Raw genomic sequence first — 17,116 nt, 5'->3', positions numbered from 1 at the left:
ATAATATTAGTCAGTCTGTGTTGTATGTATTTCAGTGTTTTCTTCAGCTACATAACTTGCATTAAAATAAGTCTAATTCATTTTCATTACCTTTTTAACTGTTTTGCAGCCACTAAAGGACAAACTGAGCTCAGAATTCAGTCCATGTACATGCCCAGCCAGTACTCCACCCTTGGCCAAGTGGGCAGTACCAACTCTACCCTGAAACACTCAGACACGCGTGACTCTGGCTGTCAGACAGACGAAGTGCGGATTGTGCAGCCCTCAATGCGCAGGATTCGGGCCCAGCGGGGTCATGGCATTGCTGTTCAAATTGCCAGTGTCTCCCCCTCCACCTCAAGCAGCATCTCCAACATGAGTGACCGCAGTGGTGCTCTTCATTCCACACAGCATAACGGCAGTGAGCGGGGCTTTCACAGTCTGCCTCGACAAGGAACTTCAATCAACGCTCAGCAGCACGAGCCCAAGCACAGCAGTTCCCCCTACAAGATGATCAATGGCTCCACAAGCTCGTTACCTTACCTGCTTAACTTGCAGCATGTCAGCCCAGCAACACAGCACATGTTATCCCATTCCAGAACAAATACGTCTCTCGGTTCCAAATCTCCCGAATTCCAGCGTTTTCAGAACGGACAGCACACTATAACACGAGACTACATGGTTGCCGGTCACAATAACAGTCCGACCTCATTCTGTCCCAGTAATAATCTACTGAACTCCAGTGACTTTAGTTCAAGCCACTTAGCACAAAGCTTTGGCACAGAAGAGATCTTGTTAAAGCCTGTGTCATCTTGTCCCTCTGACCACTCATTCAGCACCGCTGGTACCTCTGCTGCCTCCTCTCGCTGCCAGTCCCCGGCCTCCCTCCATATAGCCACCCATACAGAGACTGAGTCCCAGTGTAGCACGCTTGATGGAAGAAACTGCAACAGTCCCAGTGGTGTGTCAGAGAGCAGCACTCAGAGCTGCAGCACCCTGACCTCTGACCAGTGGACATATGAGTCTCCTCCAAAGGGCCCACGTGTCTCCAATTGCTCCTCGCCTGTCGGTCAGGTCTACAACAGCCTGGAGTGTTCACCCAGCAAGACAGATTCCAGCTCGCTGTATTCGGTTGACACAGAGGGGTACTATACTTCCATGCATCAGGACTCAGGTCTTAAGTCCATTAGCCATGGTTATATCAATAAGTCAGGTACATCGAAACGCGATTTGTATGAATGCAGGGAGCACCACAGCCAGTGTGACCACGCAAGTCTACACAGCAACCGGTCTCTGACACGCAGCATTTCCTTGCGGAAAGCTAAAAAGCCCCCGCTCCCTCCGAAAAGGACTGACTCTTTGCGGCGCAAACCCCATCAAAATCCCCAGCACAGCGAGACGGCCCTTAATGAGCAGCTGATCTCCAGCCTCCAGGAGTCTCTGGAAAGCCACAGTGTAACACTCTCTGGCATACTGCCCTGCAGTGGATTTGAGGATCCATGGGTTGTGCGTCCCAGGAGCCAGAGCACGGTCAGCACAGCAAGCAGTGGACTGTCAGCACCAGCTGCTGTGTGTCCAGTCACACCCACACACAGCGATGGTGATAGCCAGCGCTCAGAATTTGCAGAATCATGGGACTTTTGCATGGACTTCCCACGCTCACGATCTGAGCAAGGTCCACCCTCCCCAGCTGTAAGGTCAGTAAATGTTGGAGAAGGTGCAGGAGGATTCGCCAGTGCATCTCAAAATAACGGATTTCCATTAGCTGATTGTAGTAGTACCAGCGTAAAGTCAAAGATGGCTATATCGCCAGACAAGGTACCACAAGTGGCTTCACCATCAAGTGGTTATTCAAGCCAGTCAATTACACCAACTGGAGGTACACCAGTAACATCTCTTCTGAGAGCCAAATCTCCAGCAGGAAAGCCAAAACCAAAAGTCCCTGAGAGGAAGTCCTCCCTGCGGTCCTCCTCTTCCTCTACATCCCTGTGCTCAAACACTTCAGATTCAATCAGGAACCTTCCCACACCTCCACCCCTACCTACAACTTTGCATGGATTATTTGAGTCGATTTCAATTACACCTGTGTCCAGCTCTGTCACAGCATCAAAGGCATCCATAACCCCACCACCACCACCACCTCTTCTGGCTATATCTTCCACACTAGGGAATAAGAAAAGTGCAACCTCACTTTTGCCACCAACACCAGAGAAATGTAAAACATCCAATACTTTTCCTGGCCTGCGCTCTCCTCTTTCAGACGTCTCAGATTCTCTGTTGATGAGTGGAAATACAATAAGTCTTGTACGACCCTCACCAACTCCTTCACTTGCTCTTCCAGTGCCGTGTGCTCCTGCCTCACCTCCCACACCACCCTTAGCTGGGACAAATGTTCAAGCAGTTACCCCTGTAAAAACAGCAAATCCTATGATATCTGTGGAAAGTGTGGAAGCAGAGAAACGTCAGAGACCACAAATCACAGCCCAAGCTCTTCAGATGGTACAGCTCCGACCAATAAAACTCACAAAGTTGGAAAGCATGTTCTCAGATATTATTACAACTGAGTGTGCTCGTGTGGATAAACACCAGAGGCAAGAATCCAGAAGGAGTTTAGACAAACCTGCTGAAACAGAGGTTCTAGAAAACATAATCACTCTAGATTTTGTCAGTCCACTAGAGAGAACATCAACATTTCCTGTGGAGGAGTTGTTGGGAACACCTAACATGCAACCCTCTGCTTCAAGTGAACCAGTTAGGAATACGCAGTCTGATGAGAATATTCTAGCACTTTCTATCAATTCAAAACCTTCAAGTACACCTCTTTCTTTCTACAATCCTCTACAATCCACCACTTCCCCAGTTAAACTTCAAAGCATTCACAAAGAGCAGAAGCCTCCTATATCACCTAAGAGGTCCGGTCTTTCTCTGATTATACCACCCATCCTGTATCAGCCTGTTTTCAGCCTGAATGATCTTGAGCCTCTTGAGGTTACTGGCCCAGAGGTGTCTTCAAAACTAGAGGCACTAAATAGTACTTCTGACACAGATAGCATTAACATGCAGGAGATTCCATTACAAGTGCAAATAGAGAGTGATTCTGGAAATTCTACTCCAGTGGGCCCCTGCAGCCTCTCTCTCAGCACAACGTTTTCCTCAGACAGTCTGAATGATCCTCAGCTCCCTGCCCTGGTCCTCAGTGAGCAGGACCTTGGATTAAGTGATAATGACCTTGGGCTAAGTGATGACAAAAGCATTTCAGATGATGGGTCAAGCAGCACCTCAGGATCAATTATCTTCAAAGATGAGGAAAATGGTGAGTTATGATATTCTCATGTGTTTGAATGCATGTGATATGACATTCCAACACAGGCGTATCCACAACTGTGTCTCTTAATAACATTATAGAGGAGCAAATAATGTATGTTCTTGGCATAGGATAATTGACATTTTATTTTCACTCATTGGGCCCATTGAAAGCAAAGATATTGTGTGGTGTGTCAAGAGTGAAAATAAAATGTCAATTATCCTATGCCAAGAACATACATTATTTCCTCCTCTATGATGTTATTAAGAGACACTGCTATGGATACACTCGTGCAAAAATGAAGAAAGTGCAAGCCTCTTTCACTACAAAAAAAACTACAATCTTCTAAATGGCCCCTTTTGTGGTGGCACAGATGATCACAAACTAGATATTTTCCTTCCATTTGCTACAATGCTTTACAAGGTGATAAACCTTCTGTTTATAAGCCACTCTCACCATGGTTCTGGCCAGATAGGTTGTAGATAGTAAATAACATGGTTTGCTGTATCTCTCCAACCCATCTCCCTGCAGTGGGTGATGACACAGAGGATCCCTCTACACCACTTCCCCCGCAGTTTCTGTTGGCTTTTCATGTGTCATCCTGCTGCAGGAATGACTATTTCCCTCGTAATTCGTTTGATCTTACATGTTATCAGTAACACTTTCTGGCTCTGTGAGTGGGAAGGATGGAAGTGGGAGGAACAGTGGAGGTTAATGGGTACAGGCTTAAAGTGTAATATTCGCAGCTACCGCGCAGTTCGGCAACGTGCAGATACAGCAAGCCGGCGACAGCGGTTTAAGCGGGTGTGAATAATTAAAGGCGCTGGAATTGTACGTGGTGGGGCATTCCAGTTAGAGTTGTTGGCAGATTTGGTGTGAGACTACTGGCTTTAAGTTAAAAAGCATAGTTACCAGGTAGTTACCAGGACTTATGTGATCTGTTGGTGCATGTCCTAGGTGCTGTGTTTGACTCCGGCACAGATAGCTCCTCTCCAACTTCCAGCCTGAACGGAGAAGCTGTCGACGAGATGATGACCCCTACTCGCCTGCGTACTACGGAGGACCTCTTTGCAGCCATTCACAGGTATTCTGAGTTCTGATGTAGATAACATTTTTTAATCTTATCCATTTAGTTATGTAAGCCATTGATTTTAAATGTGAGCATTAGTATTGCTTTTAACTATATTTTAACAATTTATATAGTTAACATCCTGTTATCATTAGATGCATGAAATCTTTAAAATATATAGTTATATATTTTCAGTAATAATTTGTGCTATTATGAATACTATTACAGTTCTTTAGCTTATTCTTTGTCATTCCATTATGTGTTGACCATCAGCTGTAACCTCTGATTTCTGTTGAGACATAGTGTTGTAAAGTACCTAAAAGTAGGCTAAGTACCTAAAATGATTTGCACAGATGACCAGTTCTAGTGGCAAGACTGACTTACAGGTATATCAGCACAAAACATGTCTCAGAATTGTTCTTAGCTGGTTATGCTTATTCCACTGTTGTAGAATTTCAGTTTTTGTTATGTAACTTATGTCTTTTAAAATGTATAGATCTGTAATTGTGAATTATCTGTAATTGCCAGGAAAAAAAAAATAGAAAAACACTGCTACCACTTAAATAAGACTCCTCTTGGTATCATTGAAATACCAGTCTTGTGCTCACAGCTGCTACCAGCCTTCTACTTATATGAGTATTGATTCATTGTCTGAACTTGCATATCCCTCTGGAGCAGTCTGTGAAGACAACATGAACATTCAATTGCAGGTGTGAAGTGGACCACCATGGTCACTGACTTGTTGCGCTCCCCTGTAGTGTCGTGAAGCCTGGGTTTTACACCTGTTAAGAATGTAGTAGTTTCCTGAACTGATTAAATATGCTGTGTTGTTTCTCCCTCTTTGCACTCACTGGTAACCAGAGTTATTTGTTACTGCGCTCGTGATGTAGATTCATATCGCTTGAGATTTGATTTTATGTGGTCCCTAGGTAAATATATGCAGACCTTAAAACGGGCTTTATTATGTGCAATTCATAGAGTGGTAGTAAAGGAGCTTTCAGCAGCTCTTAAGCCACAGCCATGGGGCATGCAGATGTTTTCTTAGCTGCTTGTCACTGTTAACATGTATAAATCAAAGTTTAATGCCCTGCAAAAGTAGGCATTAAAATACATGTGCAAGGCAGGCTGTGGGATAGATGTATAGTTACTGCCAAACAGCACTGTATTTAGAGGGAAAAACGAAAAATGTACAATAAGATCTTAAAACTTATGAATATATTTTCGTTTATTGCCTCTTTGTCATTCTACCTTGAAGTATGACCTTTATGTTATGTCCACTGAATTTTAAAGCTATTTTAAAAGGAAACTAATTTATTCCATTATTTTGAATTTATTTCAAACATTCTCTCAATTTCAAATCATAAAGCACCATGTGACTGGTTATTTTTTGTAATCACAATAAATACAAATCTTCCTCATTGTCCACAGGTCCAAGAGGAAAGTCCTGGGCCGCAGTGACGCTGAGGAAGAGCGCCCCCGAGGCATGCTCCCCTCACCACCCGTCACCCCCACTGGCCCCTGCCCTGGCCTGCCTGGCATGTCCCGTCAGAGTGGCTCTGCCCAGCGGGGTGTGCGTCGTTCTTCCACCAGCAACGACAGTTTCAAAGCCCTGCTCCTGAAAAAGGGCAGTCGGGCTGAACCCGGCTCTCGCATGTCTGCCACTGACATGCTCAAGCGTACCGATCCCCGCCTCCACAGGGCTGACGTGGAGGCCACGCCCCCCGACGCCCCCTGCGCCTCACCGGGCCGTAGCCGGAGGGCGTGTGAGGAGTGGGCACGCACCGAGGGTGCCTTGCCCCGCCTCTCTCCCAGCCTGACACCCTCCAAGTATGGCCGCTCCAGTACACCGCCCTCTGCTGCCAGCAGTCGGTATAACAGCCGAAGTCGCATCCCAAGTGGACCCATGACTGTGATCTGTGAGAGGGAAGGGGAACTATCAGAGTCGGCAGATGGCTGCCTCACTGTGGAGGTTCCCTTCTCCCTGTCTCTGGCCTCTGGTTTCACAATGTGTGCACAGGGCAGCACTTAGATCAGAAGTGTTCACAACATGGAGATTTTTCCACCCAGTAACAATCAAAGAAGAAAAGGTCATACAACCATCATCTCAGCTCCAGAAACCCTTGAGCACCGTGATGTTGGTCAGTACACAAGCTTGTACTGGCCCAGGAAAGACACCGGAAGGGGGAGGTGGATTTTACCACTATTTTTGTTCTTCTCCCTAGGAAGTCTTTAATTTTTCAAGTGAGAGCTTTGCCAACGTATAAAAAAATTGTTCTTTCTCCTTTGACAGGTTAGAAAATGCAGGACTAATGTAGGTTTCCTTTACTGATAAGTTTTAGGAGGAATGGAAGACGGTTTTTCAGTGTGGCTGGATTGTGCCAAGGTTTTCCTGCCTCTCTGTTCATGGAAACATCCAGGCTCAACTAAGCACTTACTAACAATGGCTTCACACAATCCTCCAACACCTCCAAGCATGCACAAACTGTATGCTTGAAAAGCGGGGATCAAACAGGAAATTGTGTGGTCAAGAATGGATAATATATGTTCAAATGGGCACATAACTGAAATGTAATAGTGAAGTTGCTGAGGAATGTATGTGAAGATGTGATGGAATAACTGGAGATTTTTAGTCAACATTTAGAGATTTCAATCATGTAGATTTGCACTATCCTTCTAATTCTAATTTTTGTTGTACTGTGTCCAACAACCTTCTCTGTCATTTAGATTAATTATTGTTTCATCTCTGACCAACATAAATTTAAAATGTCACAATATATTAAAATGAATAGGCAGATGCTCAGCAAATGTTTAATGTTTTTTTTTTTTTTACCAAAGATAGCAAAGTATGATATGTTGATCCCTGATATATCACTAGAATGTATAATATCTCTGCTATATCGCTATTATTTTACCAATGTAAAAAAGAATCTGGTGTTAAAAGACAAACATCATAGTCAATGCATATTCAGGTTGTTTCTCTTCATCTCTTCTGTAAAAAAGTGCGCATATATATATATATATATATATATATATATATATATATATATATATATATATATATATATCTCCCTTGTACTGATTCTCTGTGAAACTTTATACATTTTTGTATCTGTTGTTTCTCTGAAGGTACTGCTTAGCCTTGTTTAGCTTATATGATCCAATACATAGGGCTACGTTACTGTACCTGCAGTAGTTTGGGAATAAGGAGCAGAAGACATCGGGTTGAAGCCTGTGTTGACAATATGACTATCTTCACAATAAAAAAAAAGTCAGTTTCTTTTGACATTTGTCTTGTACAGAACTGATTTCTAACGCTACACAAAAATTTTATAGATTTGTAAAGTATATTACATTTTAAATAATTCTTAAAAAAAACCTTCTGGAATCATGATCAACAAATTACAAACACTTGTATAATCCCACTCAAGAAAAAACAATAAATTAAACAGTGACTGCTTAAGATGATAAAACTTTTAAAATATATAAAGCTATATACAATATTACATAATCATAATAATAATAATAACAACAAATACATTCAATATACGTTCCAAGGTACCTGAGTTGAGTTAAATGTCTTTGTAAGGAAGATAAAGTGGTGTGTGGTAGTTAATAACAACAGTAGCAGCAGTAACAGCCTCATTTATGAGTGTTACACCTAGTATGTTGTTTAAAGCACTTACATAAAAACCCCAGATGGTACTATAGTGCATATAGAATGAAGAATCCAGAGCAGTGCTACTCAGTTCTTGCTACTCAGTCCACAAGCAGGAGGGCTGTGCTGTCCCAGCTGTAAGATGACTCCTTATAGTCTAATGTCCATGTGTAGGAATGTCTAAGATGATCCTTGGCACAGTGCATCTGTTTCAGTTTGTTGCTGAGGGAGCTCCTCTGTTTCCCCACAGTAGTGTGGAGGAAGTGTGACGCATCCATGATGGATAGGAGTTCAGCATCCTTCGATCTGAAACACCCTTTTGAGAGTCCAGATTGACTCCTATGACCACGTCAGACTGATCAGATTGTTAAGGCTTTTTGCAGCGCTAGTTGGAAAGATGATGCCCAGACACCCAACCACTTAAAAAGGAGCACTGGGAACTAACTAGTAGAATGCCCACAGCAGAGACATGTACATCAAAGAACCTTGGTTTCCTCAGAAAATGGAGGTAACTCTGGCTCTCTTTGAACACAGCATATGTGAGTACATTACAATCTATCATCCAAGTGTACCCCCAGATATTCAGAAGTGAGGTGCTCCTGTGCTTCACATAGCCATGAGTAATACACAGCCCTGCAGCCTCCCAAACTGTGATCTACCAGTCAGGTAGTCTATTATTCATGAATGCGACATAATGGGCACATTCCGGTGTATGACCCAAAAATTATTCAGTTAAGCTAAATATTTTTCTGACTCAGTTGCCCTTTCTTTGAGACTGAGATGACACATTTTCCAGATAAGTGGGACTTTTTCCACTCTGCAGCTCAGGTCGAATATGCACTGCAGGACTCCACCCAGTTGCTCAGCGCAAATCTTCAGCGATCTGGGCTCAGTGTCTGGCAGGAAGTCTGTGGAGAGGTGAAGGAGATAATTAGTCTTTGCTGGGTGTGGGTAGAAGTGATTGCTGTCCATTGGTGTAAATGATGCAAAAGGTGGGAGGGACACGCTCTGGGAATGGTGTCAGCTGATGATCAGGGGTGTGAAGGGGGGGAAGCAGAGGCTGTAGAGAGGATAAATAATCAGGAACTGGGCCATTGTCCAAGCTGCTTTACAAATGTTTTAGCTCACACACACATTCGTGGCTGCCCTCAGCTGGATTGGTGTTATGTCACTGACACCCTTCCACACATCACACAGCAGAGCTACTTCTCTGCTTCAGTTTGTTTAATAGAATTAATTGATTAGCTAATTGATTCATTGGTTGGGAACCTTGGCAGGAGAAACACTAGTGTAGGCACAGTGTCTGCAGGACACTATCCTGACTGAGCCTTAAGGTACCGTGCCAAGTGTTACAGTTTTGCTCTTGGTGAACATTGAACTGTTTAAACAAAATATCTATAGGCATTTCAGTCCTGCAGCACATAGATATGCAGACTAATGAAAGGCTTTTCAAAAAATTATGGGCTTGCATTTTTCAAAGTACGTTTACATAAGAAATGTCTGGATAACAACAAGAGACATGTAGACTGCAACATCAGTACCTCCTTCCCAACACTAAAACCATAGCAGAAAAGCCCATTTTAGTCAGCCCAGCACGGATGAGTGTGAAAACTACCACGTGTCCATAGCCCCTGAGAGGCCTGTATATGGCTTTTCCAGTTCCACTATCCCTTAAGAATCAAAGCTTTGTAAAAGAGATGCACAGATGGGCCCCTTAGCGCCAGACTAGTGGGATCCTCAGTGCTTATGTCATCAAAGAATGTTTGATGAGAGAACAGGGGTATTTGTGAGAAACAGGCTATTTTTAGAGATCATTGTAGTTAATTATGTAGTTAATTTTTTTCTGTGTCCATTTTGTTAACCAGAGTATGTCTTTGTGTATGTCTGTGTTCATTTATGACTTTCTAATTGTCAAAGAGTATTGCAGCTTACAAATGACCCGTGTGCAGTCCTCTACAGAAGGCTATAGAAGGCCTAAAAGGAGCAGGCTACACTAGAGTACGATAAAATGGCATCGTTAAGGATATAGGTTAATACACCAACTGGTGTCAGTAATGATGCCAAATGGGTATTCCATTCACCCTGAATATTGTTAGCAACGGTGAGAATTATAGGCGCCCTGGATAAACATGTAGTTAACAGCCTGTGTAAATGTTGTTCAGAAATACCCCGTTGGCAGTAATAACGGAGTATTGCTACAGTTCGGATGAGCGACACATGTTGGGGATCGCAACATCATGACACGTTTCGCTATAATTAAAGTGCAAGCTTGGTAGAATTATATGTCCAACTCTGCGATATCGTTTGTTTTTAACGATAAAGATTTTCTAGCATTATGGATAAGCAATTTCAGGCTGCGTTCAACACGTTATATTTGTTTCTGTTTCGTGAGCTCGATGTCACGCAATAACGTCTTCAGTTAGTGGCATTCAGATGAGCCTCGCAGGAGCGAGCACACCCCGATTTTTGATCTAAATTTTCTTTCTTGTCGCAGTGTTACATTGTGCGTTCTACGTACACTGTCCACCGATCTTAACTCGTAGCCAAAGATAGTCGTAGGAGATGCTCGATTTGGCCTACGATAGCAAAACTGGGTCGCACAGTGTGAACCCGGCTTTAGTAATCTCGCACCGCGCAAATCGCATAGAACATTTATGACCTTGAAAAGTATCGGATTCTCTAATACTATTACAATCAAAGAAAGAACACGTGGGGTCACTTCACAGGTGTGTGTATAGGCATGTTAGGATAACGGACCTCCATGAGTGTTACTGTTGTATACCGTGTTCTCTTAAAAGCCTTCAAAGAGAGAGACTTCCAAGCACATTGATTTTTATGCGTTGAGATTATGAGCCCTCGTGAGAGCATGGAGATCAAAAACTACTGGCACGTGCACTGCTGCAGTATCAAACGTGAGGTGTTGCAGTCTTCAACACCTACTTGTGCAACCATAATTTTCTTTTTGTAACTTTGTATAGGTTCATTTATAATAATGATTATTGCTTTTTAATTCTGCCTTTGCAAGCTCTTCCTTCGCAGGGAAGGCTGGACTGCCAAAGCTTCATTGACACAACCCCTAGAATGATGGCCCTATGGGCCGAGGTTACAAAGATGACGTTACATCTTAATTTAGCGTCGTTTTTCAACGCCAGGGACCGAGGTGCAACTCTTTCTCTATTTGTAGGTTAAAGGCTAATGCAATAAGTCTTGTTTATGGGTTCTCTTCAAAGGGACGTGTACTTGAGGCTAAGCTTGGCCATTTTCTTTACGGCTTTTCTGTTTTTCTTGGACGTATTCATTGAAAGGAATTCTTGCAATGATCACACGGAAAACGCGGAGTCTTTTAACTATACGCGTGAATTTAACATTTCACAGGAATACCTTGTCACGACGGTGTGGTTGAACAATGTAAGCAACCACCTAAACGTAAGTAGCCCGAAGTGAGGCGGAGTACACCCAGCGTTTTAGTGTAGAGAAGTAAGTTTGTAGGTGTTTTGTCTTCCATAAACAAACTAAACTGCCTACGAATTTTATTCAGAAAGTGATTCCTGAAGTACCGATTCCCGTTGTAGGAATCGCTGTGTACAGGGGAGAACTCTTTTGCGCACGGGCAAGCAACATATATGACGGGTTTGCTCATTGGATCCATTTTCGGAGGAACTTTGTCCGACAAGTCTGTAATTCAGTATATGACTTACTTACTGCAAGTGTACTGTTTACGATTTTAATTAACAGCGTATTCTCTCATGAACAGGTACGGGAAGAAATCCCTCCTGGTTTGTTGTTGCGCGGTGCATTCCATAACCGCGCTGCTGACCGCCTTTCTGCCATACGCGTCTTTACCGCCCGCTGCATCACTGGGATAACCTGCTGTGCCATTCACATCTGTACTTACAGTTTGGGTTGGTACCACGCGAATGCCTTTGAAACCGAATTCCGAACTAATCGACAAAGAACGCACTAAGTGACCATGATGCATTTAAAAAAACCAAAACAATTCCACCACATTTATCTTGCAAAACGAGGTTATTACCAATGGAGAAGACGCAGACTATTTTCACGTAATCTGCCTTTACAGGGGTGGAATGGAGTTTACCGAAGTATCGCATCTGGCCGCCCACCTTTTTCTCCTTCGTCTTCAGCGTGGGCATGATGGTCGTGGCTGCTGTCGCCTACCTTACGCGAGGATGGCTGCAGTTCCACCTGGCGCTGGCCATTCCACAGATTCTCTGTGTACCTCTCTATTTGTTAGTATCTATCTTTTTATTAATACGTATACCCAAAATACACACTTGGTCCTTTAATTCGTATGGTGTGCACCTGAATTTCCTCATGAACAGTTCGATTCCAGAATCTCCAAAATGGCTCCTTCTAAATAAGATGTGTATTTTAGAGCGCTACCGCAATAGGAGTCCTGAGGACAGACGTTATCTTGATTTGGTAAGAATAAACTATATGGTTCTTGCAGCTAATATAGATTTCAACGCATCCAGCATGACACTACAGTTTGATTTTAATAGGAAAAAACAGCCACTAATCCTGAGACATTTTGTCTTGTATCAAAACTCACTGATAGCTTTTGGACACCGTGGGAAATGAGTGCCAGAAGGCTAACGCACTGGAGACGGATACTGAAAAAGTTTCTGGATTCATCCACTTTAAATCAGCCACAATAATTATGCGCCTTTTCATCATGAGTTTTATTGGGTGGGTAAGTTTTTATACAAAACACAGAAATATTTCACAAAGCTTTTTAACATTAAGATACTGATTTAAGTAACCGAGTTACCAAAGCCACATTAATATATAATTCATACATGATTATACAGGTTATTCATTTTGTAAGACAGATCTGGGAACTTGTTGTTCTTTGTGGGAGATGACCTTTGCCCTGAAGAATGTCTTGCATGATTTGTTGCAAAGCTCAAGTTTCAGGGCTGATAACTTGTCCAGAATAGCATGAAGATAACTTATCCACTAAGTGTCCCATGCTACAGGTACTAGATTTGTTGCAGCGATGCATTAATTAGCCCTTCTATATGATGGGTTTGCATGAATAACCTGTAGGGTGCTGATGTTGAGTGTAAAGCTTTTAAGTGAAATGCATGTCGAGATTAATTCTGTTGAAAATGTAGAGATATAGATATAAACACCATAAATAATACTCACAAGTAAGCCTGCAGAAGTGAGAGTGGGCAGTGTGGCTGTTGTGCGAATGAACTTTAATTGAACTTGACTCTCATTCTGCACCCTGAAAGACTGTTTAGGATCCCTGAGAATCATCAGACATCCAGGCCCTTTTTGAACTGTGGGGCTAATAATGGTCACACGTCCTTGGGAACACAGGGAATTTCTGTTCAAGCACGGCTGGGGTGCATTCCTAAGGTCATAACTTCAAATTAGCAAATTCAATTAAATGAATGTATTTTCCAGTCATGTTTGTTCTTTTTACAGCAACGTGGACAATAGGGCGATTATAGTTGTGATCAGAGTGTCTGACACTGTAGTGGTTTGATTCATAGTTCATATGGGTCTGATCAGCAGTAAGAATGTATCTCTCATTTGAGTTTATTCGCTTTTTCCATCAGATTTCTTAACTTTAACCCTGTGGTTTACTTGCTCCTGTTAATGTTTAGCTGCTCAAAGGGTATGAAAGAGGAGAGTTCATTGTATCCTTTATTTGCAGCTACACTTGTAATGCTATTACTTGGTGGTTTTAATTCTTGGCTAAGCAATACATTTGGCTAATGGTTACGTTTTACATTCTGCCTTTAATGCTTTGGGACTACTTTGGGAGTTAACCGTTACTGAACCAATTATAAAATTATACTGTTTACGTTTAGAATTTGTCAGGCATGGTTTAAATTTTGCAATAAGTATAGCTCTCTATTACTTATCAGCCTTATTTATGAATTACACTTTGAATATGTGTAATTTTATCTGTAAAAAGTACAGATGTATGATTTTTCTCTAAACTTTGCCTCAGGAACATCCATCCTCAGTGTCCAGCAATAGTTAATAGTTAAGAGAGGAACTCCACTTTCCTTGGTATCATTTTCCATACTGATATGCAAGTATACGGGAACCAGAAACTGAGATTATGAAAACAATTCAGTGTGCAAAAATACATAATTTTTTTTGCATGGTACAAAACCTTGGTTAACCAGTTTTGCAGATATTACATCCCTGTAAGATGTCTCATGTCTTTTGGGTTAATATCCTAACTCTTTACATTGACCAAATATTTCCTACTTTATTTAAAGCCTATCTTGAAACAAACAAATGTTGGAGGTAGACCTCCAACATTAGTATGACCTTAATCTTGGTGTAGGGGAATCTTATACAACTGATCTGGAGTAGCTATTAATTGGGTTTAGGTTAGCAAGGTATAGCTTAATAAATATAGATGTGGTTGGTTAAAATCCATATGGAAATGGTGGCACTGAGTACACGTTTATTATGCCAGTGGGGCTGTGTTTGGCCTTAGTTGCTGGGGAGGCCAGTATGGACTTTGCGGTTTAGGGAGTGATTGAGGTTCGATAAGTCTGTGGTTTAAAAGTGAACTTGGAAGGGGGTGGGTCTGGAATGTCAGAGCTTAATTTGAGCCTTCTGGTGGTGGTGTGGGCTTAATACAGCGAAACACAAAGGGAGTTGCCTACCTGACGACTCCTGTGAAGAGCTTGCGAGTTAGTGTGTTCTTGGAGGTTACTATGAGTGAGGTGAGTGGACTTGGCCTTATATGAAACCTTAATGGTTTGACACAGGATATGCAAAATCTCACCCTGTGCATAATTATATAAAAACATGCGCACAAAAGAATATAAAGAACTGCATCCCTCCTCTACAGGTGGTCCAAAAAGACCACTTTTCTGGGCATGTCTGTTGTCTGTCTCTCATTGCATTGTCTCTAATATATGGCTGCCTAATTAACAAGAATTTGGTGTACCATTTACAAGTGTTTCTGCATTAACCTGTTAATGTCTTCTTTGTCCTCAGATTAGCATCCGCCCTCACCTACTATGGGATCTGCTTCGGTGTGGGCAGCTTTGGGGTGGATGTCTACTTGGCGCAGTTCTTCTCAGGCCTGTCGGAGTCCCCCTCACTCCTGCTGCCACTTCTGCTGGCCCGTTGGGGCCGCAGGTCCTTCTGCATGGCCACTCTGCTGCTCAGCGGCACCGGCTGCCTGCTATCTCTCCTCGTCTCCAAGTTCTGCCGTGAGAGATGTCTTCTGTGGATGTGTTCCTTCTGTTCATTTTAAGCTGCATATATATCGAGCTTGTGGGGAAACTGCATTTGAATAGTTTAGCGCTGCTTAGAATGTTTTTAGAGCAGTAATTTACTATTCCTTATGGCCTGTTCCTAGAAATTCCTGCGCTGGTGATGGCTCTTGCTCTGATGGGGAAGCTATGTGTGCAGGCCACCACCTGTGTTTCTCTGCTATATGGCATCGAGCTTTTCCCTACTGTCATAAGGTAAATGCTAAATTGCCCATAAAGAACTCAAATTTAATTAGTTTGATACAACAGAGATTAAGCCTAATCTCAGATTGCACACTGAAGATATTTTTGTCTGATTAGCCTTAAACCATATAAGATGTGCTTCCAAAGCTACTTTTGCAAATATAGTATTCGTCTGGGCAAGTTATGCATCTTATACATTTAGCTATACAATACATTTAATAACCAGCATGTGGTTGTATATATTGTACTGTTTTATCCAAAGCAACTCAGTTATGACTGAACACAACTTGAGCAATTGAGGGTTAGGGCCTTGTTCAGTTCTCAGTGGAAACCTGATGGTGCTAGTTTGAACTAGTAACCTTCTGATTACTAGTCAAGTACCTTAACCACTGAGTTAACACTAACAGTTTTGGCTCCTCTTCCCAGCTAAACCTATGTCCCCGACTAAAAACCTCTTTCTGGCAGGCAGAAGTGTGTTGGCCTGGTTAGCCTATCTTATCGGATGGGCTGCATTGTCAATGCAGTGGTGGCCCCCAAGGGCGGGATCTCTGTGGGAGCCATGATCTGTTACAGCAGTGGACCCTTGCTGGGTGCAGCGCTGTGCTTGTTTCTCCCAGAGACCAGTGGCATCCCATTACCAGATACAGTACAGGACTGCGAAAGACAGTCCACGCTGAAGCTGAAGCCTACGTCCTGCTGTTCCCAGTGAGACACCGTGGGAAAAGCTTGCAGCAGATTTCAGACGTCACATTTTGTTATGCACAGTTCTAAGTCGACATTCATGGTGTTTTCTTGCCAACGGACAATTTGCAGCAATGTTTTCGTTCAACTCTGGCACATAATCAATGAGTGGAGGATGGTGCACACTTCTTTGCTCACAGCTGCAGTGGTATAAGTGTAAGGAATAGGCTGGTAAAATTAAGTACAGAAACAGTACAACAATAGAAGAAAGTGGCATGTTGGAGAAGTAATGAGTGTTAACAGGCAAAAGAGGCTTAAAATTGCATTAGATATATTAATAAAGTAAAACAAAGGAGTATAGAGAGTCTTTGTCCTTTTAGAATGATTTGCGTACAGGGCAGAGGCCTCTGCAGGTTTCCAGTAAAGGATCCTAAGTAGGCACTGGTGGACCTCAAGGTAAGATATACAACCTCTCCACCAGCCTCAGGATTATTTTTCTGTACCATCTTTAGGACAAGGTTAATAGAAGTCTTCTCTTGGAATATGGTGGTAACGGGTTACAACTGGTGTGGGTGTTGAATGTCAGTTTGCATATGTTGACTGATGCAATGGTGGTGAATGCAAACCCTAGTATGTAAAATGGTGGGGTGAATACATAATTCTGACCAATGTATAAAAATGTGGCTTCTTTGTTCGGCTGTTGGACATTCTCCGGAGGGTGCCTCAATCATGCTTGTTAATGTTAACTTGCAATAAAAGAAGGACAAGCTATCTTCTTTAACTAATTCTTAAGTCTGCAGCTTAATTTTATATTTGAATGGTTAACTTATAACTAGCTGACTGGGGATTTAGGAATGACATTAGTCAAACTGATTAACTTTCTGGAAAATGTAAAGGTTTTCCTGCAGTTACCTTATGGTAGATAATTTCACTCAACATAATTTGGCAACATAAATATATCAACGTGA

General features: G+C 42.5%; 2 protein-coding genes across 7 annotated transcripts in view; both read left to right on the top strand.

Annotated features, from left to right (window-relative positions):
* The window catches only part of nhsl1a (NHS-like 1a), a 44,653-nt gene extending 37,018 nt beyond the window's left edge, over window positions 1-7,635 (top strand). For all 6 annotated transcript variants that reach the window (XM_081721586.1, XM_027012881.3, XM_081721585.1 and 3 more), the window contains 3 exons: window positions 110-3,292; window positions 4,241-4,367; window positions 5,781-7,635. In XM_081721586.1, the coding sequence (XP_081577712.1) occupies window positions 110-3,292; window positions 4,241-4,367; window positions 5,781-6,381 (3,911 nt within the window). In that variant the 3' untranslated portion in view covers window positions 6,382-7,635. The remainder of the gene's footprint in view (window positions 1-109; window positions 3,293-4,240; window positions 4,368-5,780) is intronic.
* A 3,463-nt stretch (window positions 7,636-11,098) lies between these two features.
* si:dkey-190l8.2 (solute carrier family 22 member 6) lies at window positions 11,099-16,929 on the top strand. Its single transcript, XM_027012876.2, is given in 10 exon segments — window positions 11,099-11,433; window positions 11,580-11,680; window positions 11,762-11,841; window positions 11,844-11,909; window positions 12,086-12,254; window positions 12,348-12,447; window positions 12,584-12,714; window positions 15,004-15,221; window positions 15,371-15,479; window positions 15,933-16,929. Coding segments are annotated over 10 exon segments (1,431 nt in total). The 5' UTR covers window positions 11,099-11,220; the 3' UTR covers window positions 16,177-16,929.
* Window positions 16,930-17,116: the final 187 nt, after the last annotated feature.

The sequence above is a fragment of the Electrophorus electricus genome, chromosome 10, assembly GCF_041902795.1.
Source record: "Electrophorus electricus isolate QZ-2024a chromosome 10, ASM4190279v1, whole genome shotgun sequence".
Taxonomy (NCBI): Eukaryota; Metazoa; Chordata; class Actinopteri; order Gymnotiformes; family Gymnotidae; genus Electrophorus; species Electrophorus electricus.
The sequence above is the reverse complement of the archived record's forward strand: the minus strand, read 5'-3'. Positions and strand labels throughout refer to the sequence as shown.